This window comes from Sciurus carolinensis, chromosome 1 (assembly GCF_902686445.1).
Source record: "Sciurus carolinensis chromosome 1, mSciCar1.2, whole genome shotgun sequence".
Taxonomy (NCBI): Eukaryota; Metazoa; Chordata; class Mammalia; order Rodentia; family Sciuridae; genus Sciurus; species Sciurus carolinensis.
In genome coordinates, this window is record NC_062213.1 from 151,724,538 (window position 1) to 151,741,912 (window position 17,375).

The 17,375-nt window shown below is 34.8% G+C and overlaps 1 protein-coding gene and 1 pseudogene across 1 annotated transcript in view; one reads left to right on the forward strand and one right to left on the reverse strand.

Annotated features, from left to right (window-relative positions):
- Positions 1-516: 516 nt before the first annotated feature.
- Lrrc7 (leucine rich repeat containing 7) overlaps positions 517-17,375 on the reverse strand; it is a 518,752-nt gene continuing 501,893 nt past the window's right edge. Inside the window, exons 26-27 of the mRNA XM_047519214.1 lie at positions 16,611-16,685; positions 517-1,042 (exon numbers count right to left, since the gene is read on the reverse strand). Of these exons, the coding sequence (XP_047375170.1) occupies positions 935-1,042; positions 16,611-16,685 (183 nt within the window). The 3' untranslated portion in view covers positions 517-934. The remainder of the gene's footprint in view (positions 1,043-16,610; positions 16,686-17,375) is intronic.
- Positions 7,816-8,329, forward strand: LOC124989959 (transcription factor BTF3-like; annotated as a pseudogene).

The following is a 17,375-nucleotide window of genomic DNA, read 5'->3' on the forward strand; positions in this document are numbered from 1 at the left end:
TAAAGCAGCACACAAATAAATTGCACATTTACAAGTAAAGAAATCACAGGGGCTACAATTTATAATCAACATAAACTGGAAAGAAAGAAAGCAATACCTTTCCTGCCACCCATCATTCACTGCTTAAATTTGTGGTGAAAAAGACTTATCTACAATGACCTTTAGTCTGTTTCTTAACTCTGCATGTATTGTAATTAGCTAAAGGCATTGAACAAATTAGTTTGTCCTATTTTTATTTAGGTCCCAGTGATAAATGGATAATTTATGAAATATTTCACTCTGTGTTATGAGAATTTAGCAAATGAATATGGAACCAAATATAAACACTTTATACCATATGTACAGTTGCTTTCATAAGGCATTATCATGAATTTTTATTGAAAAAGATTCAATATAGTAAAGTCTTATTTTAAGATATATTTTCTTTCTCAATCCGAGATGTTTAGTTTATGAAAATATTGTTTTTCTCTATATTCTTTTTGTATATATGCCAACATATACCTTGTGCTAGAAATATTTTATGGGAATTACAATTCTTTATGTTCGTATTTTCTATATAAAGGCATATACAACTTTGAGGCAGTGTTTCTGATGGAGAGCAGAATTCATAAAGAGCTGTGTGTGCTTCCGTGCTCCGAAATTATATGAAATCCACTTTGAGAAGAAACTTATTTGATTAAAAAAACAAAAACAAAATCAAAACTGCACCAATGCACAGCCAGAGGCTGACAATTAGAACTAATACATAACCACATGAACATCATATTTGTAGAGTTAACATTTTTAAGGATGATCAGTGCTAACATATAGTATTATACATTTGGCACTAATGTTTGCCATTGGTCCAGCAATTGGCAAAATTTGTTTCTATGTATAAATTTCTTTTTGAACATTAGGTCTGGCTAGACATATCTTCACTATTTATAGAAAATATTTAGACAGTAAGCTCACGTTGAATAACTAGGTCTACTGTGTTCTGGAAACTCTTCAGTAGTAATACAGCTTTTTCATGTTCCATATGTACAAAACTGTGTCCATTTGCCTGTAAATACAAAATAAAACAGGGAAATCAATGCAAATATTTATTTATCATTGTATCATTGTTTCTAATCATAAGATCTGAGGGAACACTGAGCAACCAAAACATACCATTTTTTTTTTTTTTTTTGGTGCCAGGGTTTGAACTCAGAGGCACTTGACCAATGAGCCATGTCCCCAGTTCTATTTTATATTTTAATTAGAGACAGGGTTTCAATGAATTGCTTAGCACTTCAATTTTGTTGAGGCTGGCTTTGAACTCTCAATCCTCCTGACTCAGCCTCCTGAGCTGTTGGGATTACAGGCGTGCACCTCTGTGCCTGGCAAGATATCAGTTTTTAAAATTCACAATGACAGTGCATCTATGGAAGTAAATAATTTATCCAGATTTAGCCCAAATTATTAATACCACTAGTATATATCAAATCTCTAGTATGTCTTTGTTCCTGTGCTCATCATAAAGATACATTGGTGAAAACAGATTTGTGATACAGTAGTTCAGTTTGGCTGTTGTTCTGAATTGTTTAGAGAGTAGCCTAGTTGAGATAGATTGGGAGTATGCACACGGCCATTGCCCTTGTGCTATATAATCACCAATATAAACTCATCAGCATGTTAGATATTTTAATCATATCAAACATGACTGGACATTTTCAAATACTGTTAAATATTGCTTTGACTCATGGAAAAGTTCTTGGTTTGTACATTTTTATATTAAAGAAATATTTTTATTCTTGCTACCCCATTGTCAAATGCAAGTGGTTTTATTATCTATGCCAGTGGTTCTCAATGCAATCCAATATATCTAAGGTATCTATCCCACACAGGGATAAAGCACACTGACTTTAGTAATAGAGAACATGTCTACTGTCTTCTAGTTAAGAATCCTCCATATAAGCAATCAAATTTTATCATAAGCATAAGCGTAATTAACCTAAGGTTACAATTTCAGGATTCAAACTGGCAATTATTTGTTATTTGTGTCATGAAACAAATTCTTCTTTGTAATGTGTTCATTTTTTGTTTGGTTTTCTGAATAATAAATTGTAAATTATCTTGTTGGAATGATTTTTATTATTTATTTATAGAAAGGTGGGTCTCATAAACCATTATTGCCACAAAGGCCAAATTAAAAGATGAGCTTATTGAAATTTTATAGGAACAAATGTTGGCAAAGCAATGAACGATATTTATATAACTCTTTTCACTGTAACCTGAGACTCAGAAAAGTTAGTCAAATTGACAAAGTATAGGTAATAGAGACTATTGGTTGACTTTTTCAATCTTCAGTGGACTGACACTTATTTTGGGCATACATAGCCTTTGTTATTTTACTTACTCTTTTTATGCTTTCTTAAAACATGATTAATGTTTCTAGTAACCAATCACTTGAATGTTTCATTACCTTTAGTTTTTCAAATTTCAAACAGCATTACATCTCCAGCAACACCGTACAATCTTTATAATTCAGAGGAAAGTCATCTGATACACAATTATCAGTAGTTCTTAAAATTGATTAGACAATGATGTGATAAAGAAGGTTCTAAAACATTACATTAAAACTACATTATGTATAACAGTAAGGAATATGCTAGGAAATAAAATGTAAATTCTTGGAAATCCATATAATTAGAAGCATAAATTTGTTCTGAATTAACAAAACTCTATGTATTGCTTAATAATTTATTTAGTAAAAATGTTAATGAAGTTGGCATTGGTGTTTCAGTGGCATGAGACAGTAACTGAGTAGAATTTGGGGTGTGTTACAGTTTCTTTAAGTTATATAAGAATCAGAGAATGAAATTTCATTTCATATTGTTTCTGGTTAGATGGTAATAGCCAATAAAAAACATAGCTAATGGTACAGTCTTCTTTCTACTATTATCCTGTTTCGGACATTGGAAAAGTAGCAAACTTGCATGAAATACATATACTAAACTAATTTTTATTAGAGAATTTTAGTTATATAAAATAGTAGTTGGGTTCATTTTGACAAAATCAGACTACGGTATAGTTTTAAGGGGTACACTAACTTCCTTAGTGCCTTTAATTTTTCTCCACATGAATACTTGAATTGTGAAATTAAAATTTAACTTTAATAATGAAGTTCTCGAATGTTAAAAATTAATAATACCTTTGTGTGCTCTGATTTCTCTACCTGCAGCCTCAAACCTAGAACAGCAATGAATTTAAAAACCCACTGAGAGTTTTCAGAGAATTGCTTGAAATTTAAATATCTCAAGAGTTTCAGGGGTGAGAAATTCTCTATGATTTGGAGGCCATGGTATTTGCTCAGTCTTAGACCTGTCATAATATCAATGCTAAAAAAAGACAATAGTATTAGTGTTAAGGGCATGCGAGGTACAAAACTTCAATAACCAATTAATCATAGTTGTTAATTTTGAATGATTCCTTTATTGAAAGATATTCAAAGAAAGTTGATCCACTACCAGTATGATTATTTTTTCAACTAAAAGTGTCTGTTATGTGCTACCTAAGGCATTGTGGTAGACTCTGGGGTGGGAACAGGAACAGATGGACCATGGAGGCACCCATCTAAGGGATGGCTGTCCAGAGGGGAAGCAAGCCATGGGCATAACAGAAAATAATATATGAGATGCCTTTATAAATGAAAGGCCTTCCCCAGAGACTAAGCCACTTGTCTGAGGCCACACAGCTCAGGGAGTGGGTTAGAACTGCATCATCTGATACCCCAATATTCCTTCTTATTATTTCTCCCGATAATTCACCAAAATAATGAGAACATGGTCATTCCATGTGATCTGAACTGATATTTCAGTCGCCATGATAAAATGTCCAACATTTCCTCCTTCAGCATTGTGGCTTCATCTTCTCCTGGTCGAATTCTGTTCTTTCTTATGGTTGCAAAGCCACAGTTCTCATTCAGATTCTTATCAGGTTTAATTTCACTTATTCCAAAAATACTGAGAAAAATAACACTTAGTCCTGAATTGAAAGCTACAGAAATGCTGAATCTCTCCTCATCGCCTCATCTTTGGTTTAATTGGGTTGTCGTGACCAAATGTGAGCTTTCTTTCTGAAAGTCAAGAACCAAGTCAGAGTATCTGCTGGAGCAATGCCAAAAGACTTGAGAGAAAATAGAAAGAAGGAAACTACTAATAAGAAGAATCTACAATTTTGTTCCTGATTAGACAGGGGTGTCAGAAACAAGGATCAAACTGTGATTCTTGTAACCGAAAATGGAAACCTTGGAGAACCTTGGATAAGACAAGTGAAGTTTCCTGGCAACAGAGGCAAGGGAACTATTGATCATCCATTTGGAAACAGGAGAGTGGAGTCCAAGAAGCAGGTCAGAGTGGTCCTGCTAGCACCAGAGTTGAGGTTATACAGCAAACTGATACCACATGGAACGCTGAGATTTACCAGAAAATGAGTTTAAAAGGAAGCATTGTGGCAGAAGAAAAATCTAACTGTAGGAACAGGATGGAGTTGAAACTTTGGAAATGTAGAGCAGAACTGGAAGACAGTGTTTGCTGCTAATAGGGACATCTATGTAAATCTGCTTGAAGTGAGGTAGGAAAGGTGAAACAGGGCTTGTTTATTCCTGTCAGAGGATGGCAGAAGCTGGCTTTAACCTGGGGACCAAACTAAAAGGCAGAGATCCTCACAGTTCCTAGGCACTGAGCCCAGGGGCCTGGAAACTCTGAGTTCCTAAGAGACCGGGGCATGAGGAGTCCTGGAAAGCGTCATCCTGAAGGGGGACCAAGTAGGGTGTGCACAAAGTGCAACAGAAAATCTGAGAGAACCAAACATTTTCTAGTGCTACTAATTAGCACATTTTTTCCACAGCATAAAGGAATAAGCAGGGAGAAACTGAATTAATTTTGGGCTTAACTCCGGATCTGGTTCTGATAAACCAAACTTCACCATGTTGAGAAACACAATCCAGGCTGACTCAGGGACAGCATATCCCTTCATAACTTAGCCCCGAGAACAGTTTGAAAGTACTAGCCTTTCATTTTTGCATTGGGTACGTACAAATGAGAGCCAGAGTTCTGAAAACACATAAGTAGGGCCAACCACTCAAAAGGCAAGAAGCATTTGGTGAGTTAGATCCATGAGTCAAATGAACTCTAGTGCTCTCTCTGTAATTCCCGTCCCCATAAATGTTTTGATTTTAAATCAGAGTGTTGGTGAACTTTAAGAGTCCTGTTTAAAACAATACAACCAGGGACTGCCTGGGAATGGCTCCAAAATGCCAGAATGACTCTGAGTTAGTTTAGAAAGTCTGTGAAAGATAAAATGAGTTAATGTATGTCAAGTGTTTAGGATGGGGCCTGGCACATGATAAGCAATCAATAAAAGCTAATACTATTAATGTTAATACACTACCACTTTATAGAGTTTAAGAAATAAGATTTTCATTAAGCCATAAAAACAGAAGAAGAAAATGTCAGAGGAACTATATTTTTCTTTTTTTGCTTAGCTAACCCTAATTTTTTGATAGATGCAAATGTGAGGATCAGAGTGATCACAGGATAACACAGATAACACAGCTGGTAGCTAGGTGGGAATTTATCACATGGTTGTCAACTCTCCGGATCTTGGCACAATTTGTTTCTTTGGATGTTGCAAAGTTGCAATTCTTAATGTAGGTTTGTTAGATAAATTCACTTTTTAATATCAATTGAACTATTTCTTGACAAGTGGCATTGTGTTAGAACTGTGGCTGGGGAGGGCAATGACAGAAGAGCCTGGAGAAAGGGGTTTGCGTTGAAGAGAGAACAGAACCTCTGCTCTAGAGAGCCCTCTTCTTTCATCTGTAGGACAGAAAAGCAGATAGAATTTATACTGTATTTGTTACTATGAGAATGGCTATCTGGCTTATGTCTTGATAGTTCAGACAGGGAATCAAAGAATATGTTACTTCATTTATAGGCCTTTTCCAAGTAAAATTAAGAAAAAAATATTTTTTTCATTACTGCAGACTGACCTGGGGTGATCTATCATTCAGGTACATCCCAGTCCTTTTTATTTTTTATTTTGAAACTAGGTCTTGCTAAGTTGCCCAGGCTGATCTTGAACTTGCAATCCTTTTGCTTTCGCCTCCTGAGTAGCCGGAATTATAGGTAGGTGCCATGGCAACTGGCATGAATCTCAATCTTTTAACTAGAGGAATTTTGTGGTTGGTTTGTGTGTATGAATAGAAGAGGTTGAGGAAATAAAGGCTGGTCCTATACAATATCAATTGCAGAGTATAAATTCAATGATGCTTTGAAAAATAAATGCATATGATACATTTATGCATATAACATTTCCAATATATGCACAATATAAATGCAAAAGATAATATGAAGATTAAATGCTAGCTTAATGAAAATTTAAAATGTTACCTCATTTGGATACATATATGCTTTATATAAACACATTATCAGATTCAAATAAAATGTGTGCAATCTTGAGGAAATTGCATCTTAGTGAAAAATGAGAAACAAATGAGTGGCTTATTAAGTTTCAATGAAGTTAATAAGAAAACAATCTAGGAAATGAAAAGATGTTCTGAAAATGTTACGCTTCAAGAATGTGTAATTAATGGGTTTTTAGCCTTAGCTGATTTGAAAGTATGAGGAGTATTTTATTTTAATCTTTATGTAGCTTCAAAAAGATATTCCTCCTATTTCACTTCCATTTGACATCTTCTCTGCCACAAAATGTTTTTACTTTCCCTTTTTCATGATTTAGATGTAAAAAATCTGAGGGTTAATGAAAAACATTAGTTGCAATTCCAGCTTTGCAATTATAACTCATTGATTTACTGTAAAACACACTTACAGTTTCTGGATTTTTTCCTCTTGTTCCTTCCTGGATTTATCTCTGATTTCCTTCTGGTAAATGTTTTGTTAAATGGATAAATTATGGACAGTTATACTGTAGAAACTTTCCAGATGAGGCTGTAATTCTCATAGGAATTCTGTTGTATTCTTAGCCAAAGCTCTAAATTTAAAAACTAGCCTTGGAAAAGACTTGGCCCCAGGTCTGATAGGATTATCCAACAGCAAGGACAAGACAAATCATTTAAGACTACAAAAGGAAAATGAAATTAGAGACCTGGGGACGTGATTTTTGATTGCTTTAAACTCATCCTCAAGGGACAGACATTTAAAGGATCAGTACACATACATTCTGAATATTACATATATATGATTGCGTTCCTGTACTTTGAATGTCACAGCTCTTGGGATGAAGAAAAACTAAAAACATAGCAATTGAACTAGAGTTATAAGGGTAAGACTTCACGATAGTCAGGTATTATGAGACACAGTAGAAATCTTAGATATTTATAACTGTGGTTCAAATGACAACCTGGAGTTAATTCCCATTTTAGAATTTTCAACCAGTAGAATACTCTCATTAAATATTGGAATATATTTAGGATAAAACATATTGCATAATCAGTACACAGTGGCTCTATGCCAAGTCATTTAAAAAAACAACTTTCTATTAAAAATCCGAACCATAGGTCTTCACTTCTTAGATAGTTCTCATGAAAAACTTATATTATTCTTTGTAAATGTGAGAATATTTGAAGTCTTAATGGCTCTTTGTGGTAGAATTAAACAAACCTTTACAAAATATAACAAAATTTCTCTTTTATCTTAAGTGGGCACAAGTATTGCAGTTTGAATATCTCATGAATTCATGCTCAAAAGAGACATGGCAAGATAGAATAGACTGGTGTGCACCTAATTTCAGCTGGTCTGCCTGAGACTCCCTAAGTGCCAACCCTAGGCCCTCATGAGGCTCCATTTCTGCTCTGACAAGTTGAAAGAAACTATCAAGAACCAGGAAAAACTTGCCAAACTGCAGGAACAAGGTGTATTGGTGGGAAAGGAACTTCTTCCAGAGAGAATGTAGTTCACAGAATTTATCTACAGCAGGTAATAAAAACCTTCAGTTCTCCTTAAAGAAGTTAGGGGTAAACAATATCTCTAGTATTGAAGAGGTGAATATGTTTACAAACCAAGGAACAGTGATCCACTTTAACAACCCTAAAGTTCAGGCATCTTTGGCAGCAAACACTTTCATTATTAAATCAAGCCATGCTAAGACAAAGCAACTGATGAAAATGCTACCCAGCATCTTAAACCAGCTTGGTGCAGACAGACTGACGAGTTTAAGGAGACTGGCTGAACCTCTGCCCAAACAATCAGTGGATGGAAAAGGACCACTTTCTACTGAAGAAGATGATGATGAAGTTCTAGATCTTGTGGAGAATTTTGGTGAGGCTTCCAAGAACAAGGCAAACTGAACTGATTAACTGAAGAAGATAAACTTGAAGTTACTGGGAGCTGCTACTTTATATTATGAATGCTTTTCAAAATTGTTTTGTTTATGGATCTGATAAAATCTAGATCTCTAATATTTTTAAGCCCAAGCCCCTTGAACACTGCAGCTCTGTTTAGTTTCTGTTTATACAAAATTTATTCTTTGTAGCTAATTAAGCTGAAAAAGCCTGGGAATAAAGTTTGAAGCAAAGGTTAATAAAGTTCTAAAAAAAAAAAAGACTTAACTGAAGTCTTTGGGAATTATTTGTATAGAAAGTTGGGTGTGGAAACTGCTAATAAATAGTGTTGTTGAAGAAACTTATTTATCTGCTCCGATTTGAGAATACCTGTTTTCTTCTTGTCAAATAAGTCACATATGTCTCCAACACATTAATTTCCTACTTTGATTTACAAGGCAATTTCCAAGAAGCTATACTCTATTCCTTTTTACCATGAAAAGAATAACATGAAATCAACCCCTCATTTTCAGGGGACTCTTTGGAATTAGGCTGGTTTCTGTTTTGGTGGATAGCTTGCTTTTAAAAGACAAACTAGGGGCCTGGGATGTAGCTCAATGTTATAGCATCTGCTTAGCATGTGTGAGACCCTGGGTTCAACTCACAGCAGTGTAAAAAAGTAAAACAAAATAAAACAGGACCAATTGGGGTTCGTTTTATTAAATGTTTGACATTTGACTCTTTCCTGTTTTCTTCCTTCATTTCCTGCTCTGTGTAATTTGCGCTCATCTGCTTCCTAGATTAAACTGTGTAAAAGCAGGAATATAGTTATCTTCCCTGTTGTGTTGTTTACACCTCTTGGTATACTACAATACTTTTTACAGAGTGGGCATTTAATGGATATTTTCCAAATAAGTAAATAAATCAACCAGTAAGACTTGCTCTAGACAATCAGTATGGTATAATGGAAAGAGATCAAATAAGTTATTTAACATCCATTAACAATAGTTACCTTGCAGGGTTGTGTGAGTTAGAAGACAGAGTAGAGATTCTTAATTATAATTATTTTTCATATTAACCAGCTATGGAGGATAGAGAAGTCTAACAGACCTGACTTATCTTTATTTGTCCTCAAGTTTTACTTAATATTTAAAATACTACTTTTTGATTTCCAAAAGGTATTTTCTCAATTTTTAAAATAGATATCTGTGGTACAACTTTAAACATTATGAGCAAAACTAAAATAATAATATGCAGTGAAACTCTGGTATATAAAATCACACGTATTTTTTAAACTTATTTTTAGTTGCCTTATAACCAAGCTATTTTTTAAAAATCTTCTTCTCTTAAATATTATATCATTATTTACAATAATTCCTCTGAACACTATGAGTTACATGACTATTATTCCCTTTCTCCAAGAATTCCAGTATTTTTTATTTTCAACCACAAAATAAACTATAGAAATGCATGACTTATTTAGCATTGTTGGAAAAAGCTATAGGGGATTTTTTTTTTTTTTTTTTTTCGGTGCTAGGGATCGAACCCAGGGTCCTGTGCTTGTAAGACAAGCACTTTATCAACTGAGCTATCTCCCCGGCCCTGGGGATTTTTAAAATACCTGAAGTTTATTTCTTTAAGGGCACAACACTTCATTTTAACCATAAAATTATTTCTCACTGTTTCTGTCGTTTTTCTGGAGTAATTTTTTAAAATTCAGAAAAATGAATGTACTCTAACCCTTTCTTAATGAGTCATGGTGTTAACTGTGAACATAGACACTCTGGGAGAAAGCCTGGGCCCAGTTAGTATGTTTCTACAGCAAACGTTTGTTTCCCAAAGTGTGTTTTCTGGAAGTGGCTAGTAGATGTTGTTAGTAAAGAGGGGTATGGAATAAAACATGCTGGGAAACCTGTAAGATTTCTCTAGGTACTTAGTGTGCTCAGGACATGTAAAATCCTGAAACGAGGGATAGAGCATGAGGTGGCTCTGAAACCTTCTTGTCCAAGAAACTCCAGTTCTCAGGTATCTTGAGAGAAGCCTTTGGGAGGCCCTGGTCTAATGCAAGGACCCCCATTCTACTGTGCTTTACAAGAAGCACCGTGAAGCTGTGACTTCTGCTTCTGACAATGTGCCTGGACCCGGAGGCCTTCCTCTTGGCGGTCTGAAAAACTAGGTAAAAGACTCCCAGTATGAAATAAATCCTTTCTTGTGAGTAAAAAGCATGAAATTCAGTGCAGAGTTTGTAAGAATAACTACGAATCCCTCAGAAGCAATTTGATTTTTGGTTTATGTTTTTGTTTCTGAAAGCTGAGGCTATTGAATAAATGAGCTCTGCCTAAATAAGAGAAGGCCGGCAGTGCCTGATCACACCAACCGCTTATTAACAGGCACAGAGCCACAGAATTTCCATTCTGACAAGGAAAGTTTGCTTGATTCAGTGGCTATATACAGACGTAACTATGTGCAACAGACCCGGCCACCCAGACATTTCATTTAAACTTCTGGGAGGTTTAAACTTACTCTCATATTCTGAGGCTGGAAGCTGCATCTTGCCATCTCCTCCACCTCATCACCACGCTCACTCCAACTCATCTCCGAGTTTGAATTCTCCAACTCCATGGGAAACATTCTTAATTTCCAGGGCTTCTTCTTTTCACGACTATAACCTGTGACCCTGGGGTCTTTCTCCCTAGGATTCTCTCTTCTGTGCTCCATACTCTTTCTGGAGTAAGCCTCTTATTCTCTCCTGAATGCTAGGCCAGGCTGGCCCCTGGGTAGTTCCTCCAGCACCTCGCTCTGTCCTCTGTTAAGTCCAGAGGCTTAAACTTGTATCTCCTCTATACCAGGAGAGCTCTGTGACCTGTGTTCCCCCTCCTCTCACCAACTGGCTCAGTGGGTGAGGTAAGTTGAACAAGTCTACCCTCTTGGCTTTTATTTTGATTGAGTGGCCACCCTCTACACCCCAAGAAATACCTTTATATTGATCACTTCATTTTCTTAATACTTCACATTTATTAGTCATATGACAAAATCAAATACTTCATTGATTTTCTAATAGATCTGCATACATACATCTTGTGTCTCTAGTGAGGAGTTCCTTTGAGGGTACATGACTTCTCTCTTATCTACTATAGGTCTTCTAATGGTATTCCTTTATATAACACTTTCTGGGATAAATGGTGGAATTCTCTGCTATTATGGAACAGAACAGTGATATAATTGGCCAGATGGGCATCAAACTCCAAAATTTTGGCCAAGATGTGGTGCTCTGAGTCAAAAAATTCACTGAGAAATAATTTTTAAAAAACAGTACAAAAGCACAGTAATTATAATTTCACTAAAAGTTCAAGTATTCATTGATAGGTTTATTTGTTGGCAGTGGTTTTTTGAACTTTTTTTTTCTTGGTTCCAGGGATTGAACCTAGAGGTGCTTAACCATTGAACCACATCCCCAGCACTTTTTACTTATTTTTACTTTCAGACAGGGTCTCACCAAGTTGTTTAGAGCCTCATTAAATTTCTGAGACTGGCTTTAAAGTTGTGATCCTCCTGCCTCAGCCTCCTGAACTGCTGGGATTATAAGCATGTCCCATCACACTCCGTTGAATTGTCTTTAAGAATTTTAAGGTCTAGGTGTTTGTGGGGGTGAGGAACAAAGGACAATACCTGGTTTGTCTGAATTATTAACATATTGACTATTTTATTTTTGGTATGTTAGAAATGCAGTCAGGCAGATATTTTGCTTATTGATTCTAAAATTCTTAAAATGATAAGGTAGAAGAGACTATAAAATTATCTTCATTGGGAACATATTTTTAAGTCTCATATTGCAAAAATCTGTTTTTGTAACTGGTAAAATATGGTTATCATTAACTAATTCTCTTTAAATTATTTCATTTCTCTTCTCCTATTAAAGTTAGACTTGTGTTTGGGGTAGAGGGCTGGTAAATAAAAGTGATGGGGGGCCTGGGTGAGGTGGTGCACACCTGTAATCCCAGCTGCTCGGGAGGCTGAGGCAGGAGGATCGAGAGTTCAAAGCCAGCCTCAGCAAAAGTGAGGTGCTAAGCAACTCAGTGAGATCCTGTCTCTAAATAAAATATAAAATAGGGCTAGGGATGTGGTTTAGTGGTCAAGTGCCCCATAGTTCAATCCGTGGTACTGAAAAAAAAAAAAAAAAGAAAAAGAAATAGGAGGCAGCAACAGAACATGACATACTTATAAGCAATCTTTAGGTCTATCACTATGAATCACATTATTGACAATCAGGTATAAGGTATTTGTTTTTCTAGTGTATTAGTCATTTCCACAGAGTAATTATAATTAATAAATTTTCTATATTCAGATGTATTTTAATTTTAAGGCATAATTTTAATTTTAATGAATTAGACTGAAATTTTTAACTGGAAAGAACACTAGAGGAGAGTACCATGTTAAAATAACAAAATTGCCATTTCAATAATGTTTGTGTATTAGCAAATTCACATAGTTCACTCTAGTGACATTCTTTTATGATCCATGTGCTTTTTTCCCTTTCTTTCTCTCAGTCATGTAACTCAGCTTTACAGAAGGTGAGATCATGAAGGGTCAGTTCTATCTCTGCATTCTTCCCACATGCCACACTGTTACAAAGCCAAATAGCACCGTAAATCACTTAACTAAGCTCATTAATTATAAGATGTCTATGCTGGGAAAATGAATCGTAAAATGACAGGAAAATCATGTGAATATGTTTTAATTAATATCATCACTTAATGAACACATCATATAATTCAAATAACATGCTAATAATACCATAGCAGAGTAAGAGGGGTGAGTAAGAAGAGTTGAGGGGAAAAAAAAGATCTTATTTAACAAATTTGGAGTTTGGGATTTGGGAAAGGTATCGCTTTCATTATCTTATGTCTCTTTTGCTCTTTGCTATTGGGTTAGACCAAACACAGTAACTGCCATCACTTTGGACTGCCAGTTTTGTTTTTCTTCCTTTCATCTTGCTTTTCCAGGGTTTTCATTGCCATTCAGCTTTGTAAATAAATTGGTTCCAGTGAGAACACATAATACGGATCTTGTAATTAACAGATAACTCAATATTGCTAACCCATTTTTTCCCCATCTTTCTTTAAACTAAGAGCCAGTAGTATTATGGAGTCAAAAATTTAGCTTGCCCCCTGGGCTCTGATATAGGCAACAATTCCAGTTCAGAATTAGCTGTTCTAGCTTGGGATATAGCTCAGTTGGTAGAGTGCTTGCCTTGCAAGCACAAGGCCCAGGGTTCAATCCCTAGCACTGCAAGATAAATAAATAAATAAACAAACAAACAAACAAATAAATAAATAAATGAATCGATCCAGAATTAGCCGTTCTTACATTCAGAGAGCATAATTGGCTACTTTTGCTGTTAAAATACTATGAATGAAAAATACAGTAATTTATTTGATTAAGGTCTATGTGGAGTTTTTTTTTCTTTACTTGAAGATGGACTTTGATTTTATAGTACAAGGTACAAATGAGTTCTATAGCAAGATTCAAATGTTACATCATCGATTGTCATTTTGGAGACAGGAGGCATCCAGGTGCAGCTCTTTCACAGTGTTCTTGGCATTTAACTAATTGAACTGATAATTCCTTTCTGCTTCTTGCTTTAGGAATCCATTCCTCTGTGCACTTTGCTGTTGCTGTATGCCTCTGAGGGATTAGAAATACTGAAGCCTCTTGTATCCTCATATTAGCCTTCTAGAATTTTATAGCCAGAAAAGAGTATTCTAATACTTTGCAAGTAGACATTTATTTTCCTGTTTGCAGCATATAATTTTGTTATGATGATTATGCTTATATTTCTTCTCTGAACCTAAGTATAAGAGGAACATTTTTGATACCTCTGTCATAGATGAAGAAAACTCCATAACCTGTCTCAGGCTATAGGATGCTTCTTGTCTGACACTCCTCGCCATTTCCTTTGCTAATGAGCAGCATTTACCAAGTGTTAGGGAGTTATGTTGTTAGTTCACTCTTGGCTGCCTTATACAACAATTCATAAAATTATCAAAAAAGTGAAGTTTTTGAGCTGAGAGGGACTTTAGATATAAAATTATCTGTGGAGTTATTTTTACATATAACAAATCTGAGGCCCGTCGATATAATGTAAAATACTTAAGACTGCAAGACAAGTTAGACCATCAAAAACATAGATCTTTATGTTAAAGTGGTTAAGAAAAATTTTAGATTATTTTATGTGTCTTTTTTGTTTCAATTGTCTAACTCAAAAGACAATCTACTGTCTTCTGCCTGCCTGGAATGGACTCAGCCATGCAGGACAGTGCTTCACCAGCAACATTACCTCAGCTGGGATGGTTCCTAATATTTTCAGAGAACCATCAGTTTTGAATATTTGAGTAGCAGATCATGATCTTGCTAGTTTGTTGGTCAACAAATATATGAAAAAATGTTCAACATCACTAGCAATTAGAGAAATGCAAATTAAAACTACACTGAGATTCCATCTCACTCCAGTCAGAATGACAATTATCAAGAATACAAGCAATAACAAATGTTGGCAAGGATGTGGGGGGAAAGTTCACTCATACATTGCTGGCAGAACTGCAAATTAGTGCAATCACTCTGGAAAACATCTCAGAAAATTTGGAATGAAATCACCATTTGACCCAGTATCCTACTTCTTGGTATATACCCAAAGGACATAAAATTAGCATACTACAGTGACACAACCACATCAATGTTTATAGCAGCTCAATCACAATAGCAAAGCTATGGAATCAAACTAGGTGCCCTTCAACAGATGAATGGATCAAGAAAATGTGGTATATACACAATGGAATATTATTCAGTCATAAAGAAGAATGAAATTATGGCATTTGCCAGTAAATGGATGGAACTGGAGACTATCATGCTAACTGAAATAAGCCAGTCCCAAAAAACCAAAGGCTGATATTCTCTGTGATATGTGGATGCTAACACACAATAAGTGGGCAGAGAGGGAAGAATAGAAATTCACTGGATTAGACAAAAGGGAATGAAGGGAAGGGAGGAACAATGGGAATAGGAACGATAGTAGAATGAACCAGACATAACTTTGCTATGTTCATATACGAATGCAAAATCAGTGAAACTCCATATGTACAACCACAAAAATGGGATCCTAATTAGAATAAGTTGTATTCTATATATGTATAATATGTAAAAATATACTTTACTCTCATGCATATCTAAAAAGAACAAATAAAAAATAAATCAAAAAAATTTCTGAGGATAAAATGTTAAAAAAATCTTGTTATATGTATATTGGGCTATATATGATTTCTACTTTTGTAGGACTTTCTGATAGTTCAGTAAACAGGAGAAAGAAGATGTCCTTAGAGTTGTGTTGAGGGGGTCTTGCATTCTTCTGTGTTTTGTAGCTGAACAGATGAAAGTTCCTTTCCGACATGACCTGTCTTTTTAGTGTATCTAAACCTTCAATATATTATGTTGAGTCATTTCAAATTTTTAAAAATGGCCAAACAGCAATTTCAGATAGTTGCATATGTTTACATACTGGGAAATTTTGGGGGTCAAAGTACTGAATCTTAAATACTTAACAGCCTTTCCCTTTAAGGTAGGGAAATGATTTAGCACCTCTTGCATGGGAAGTGAATTCAGAAAAGAGGACAAAAGCAAAATGGATAGCATTATGCTGAGCATTTGATTAACTGATTACTGCAGTTAAGTAATCTTTTCTGATATGCAGAGATTTAAGTTAGAGAAAGTCTTTTTTTACTGGACAGTATATTTTAAGAAGTCACCTTATCTCTAGCAAGGTTCATGTTCACCTGTGCAGGGGAAGAGACAGATACAATCATGTGTTTCACAACATTCAACTCATTCAACTCATAATAAGCAGACTGTTGAAAAATGAAATATGGACATGTTCTTCCCCCTTTCCTAAAGTCACACGGACACCCTATATGGACATTTAATCACTGTTGCTTTTACTTAATAACTATACATAGATTCATAGATGTGTACTAGAATGCACACCATATAAATTCTTATATTGCTGTGTAATTCCATTCAACTCAACTAAAATAGGCAAAACACTACTATGTGCCAGGTAATATGTTAGATGCTAGGGACCCAGGTTTCTCTCAGTTCAAATTGTTTTTGACTTGTCTCTCAACTTCAAAACAATAAGGGAAAATTTAAAAAAGGGAGTATTTCTTTTCAATCATTTAATTCGTCATTTAACTTAATAACATGGTTACATGTTTGTTTCAGTGTCAGCATTTGCATGAATTGCTTTTATCTGTCTTACCTGAAGAATCTTATCACCAGGCTGCAGAAGGTTGGAGGCTGGCCCATCAGGCTGAACCCTAGTAACAAAGATACCCTATAAGTCAGAAGTAACAGAGGTTAGGATTCCATTACCAACTAGGCCCTCTTAAACACATTTTCATTCATATAGAAAACAGATAAAACATTTAAAAAACAGTTTATACATGCAAAGTTTAAAGATAATTATATTATTTTAAATAGGTAATACTCTCCAAGTTTAAGAAAACTGACATGTTCACTTGCAAAAACAAAAAACACAAAACTCATCTTGTTTTTAAAGTATGATTATGATTTATAAATTTATCCATGATATATTCATAAAAATTTCTTTCTTAAATCATTTGAAATATGATATTGAATCATTTTTTATATAAATTCCAAATTTGTGTTAAGTCATTCTATATTAAAAATGTTACCTTCTTGGTAGGTTTTAAATTCATATTTGCCTTAAATGCCTTACTAGAATTGTAGGCACATATTGGGTTATTTTAACGAGTTAATTACTATGTATTTTACTGAGAATTTTAATATAGAATGTATGTAAACAAATTAAACATAAAAAATCCAAAATGTACTTTAAATAAATTTTGTGTCTACATAGTCATAAAATCCTTAAGTTGGTCAGTTTATAAAAAGTCAGGTTAATTTTATTTATCCTAGACATAAAGCAAACATTTATTGAATGTTTACCACATGCTAAGCTTTGATTGCTAGTGATACAGAGATATATAGAATATAGTTTCTG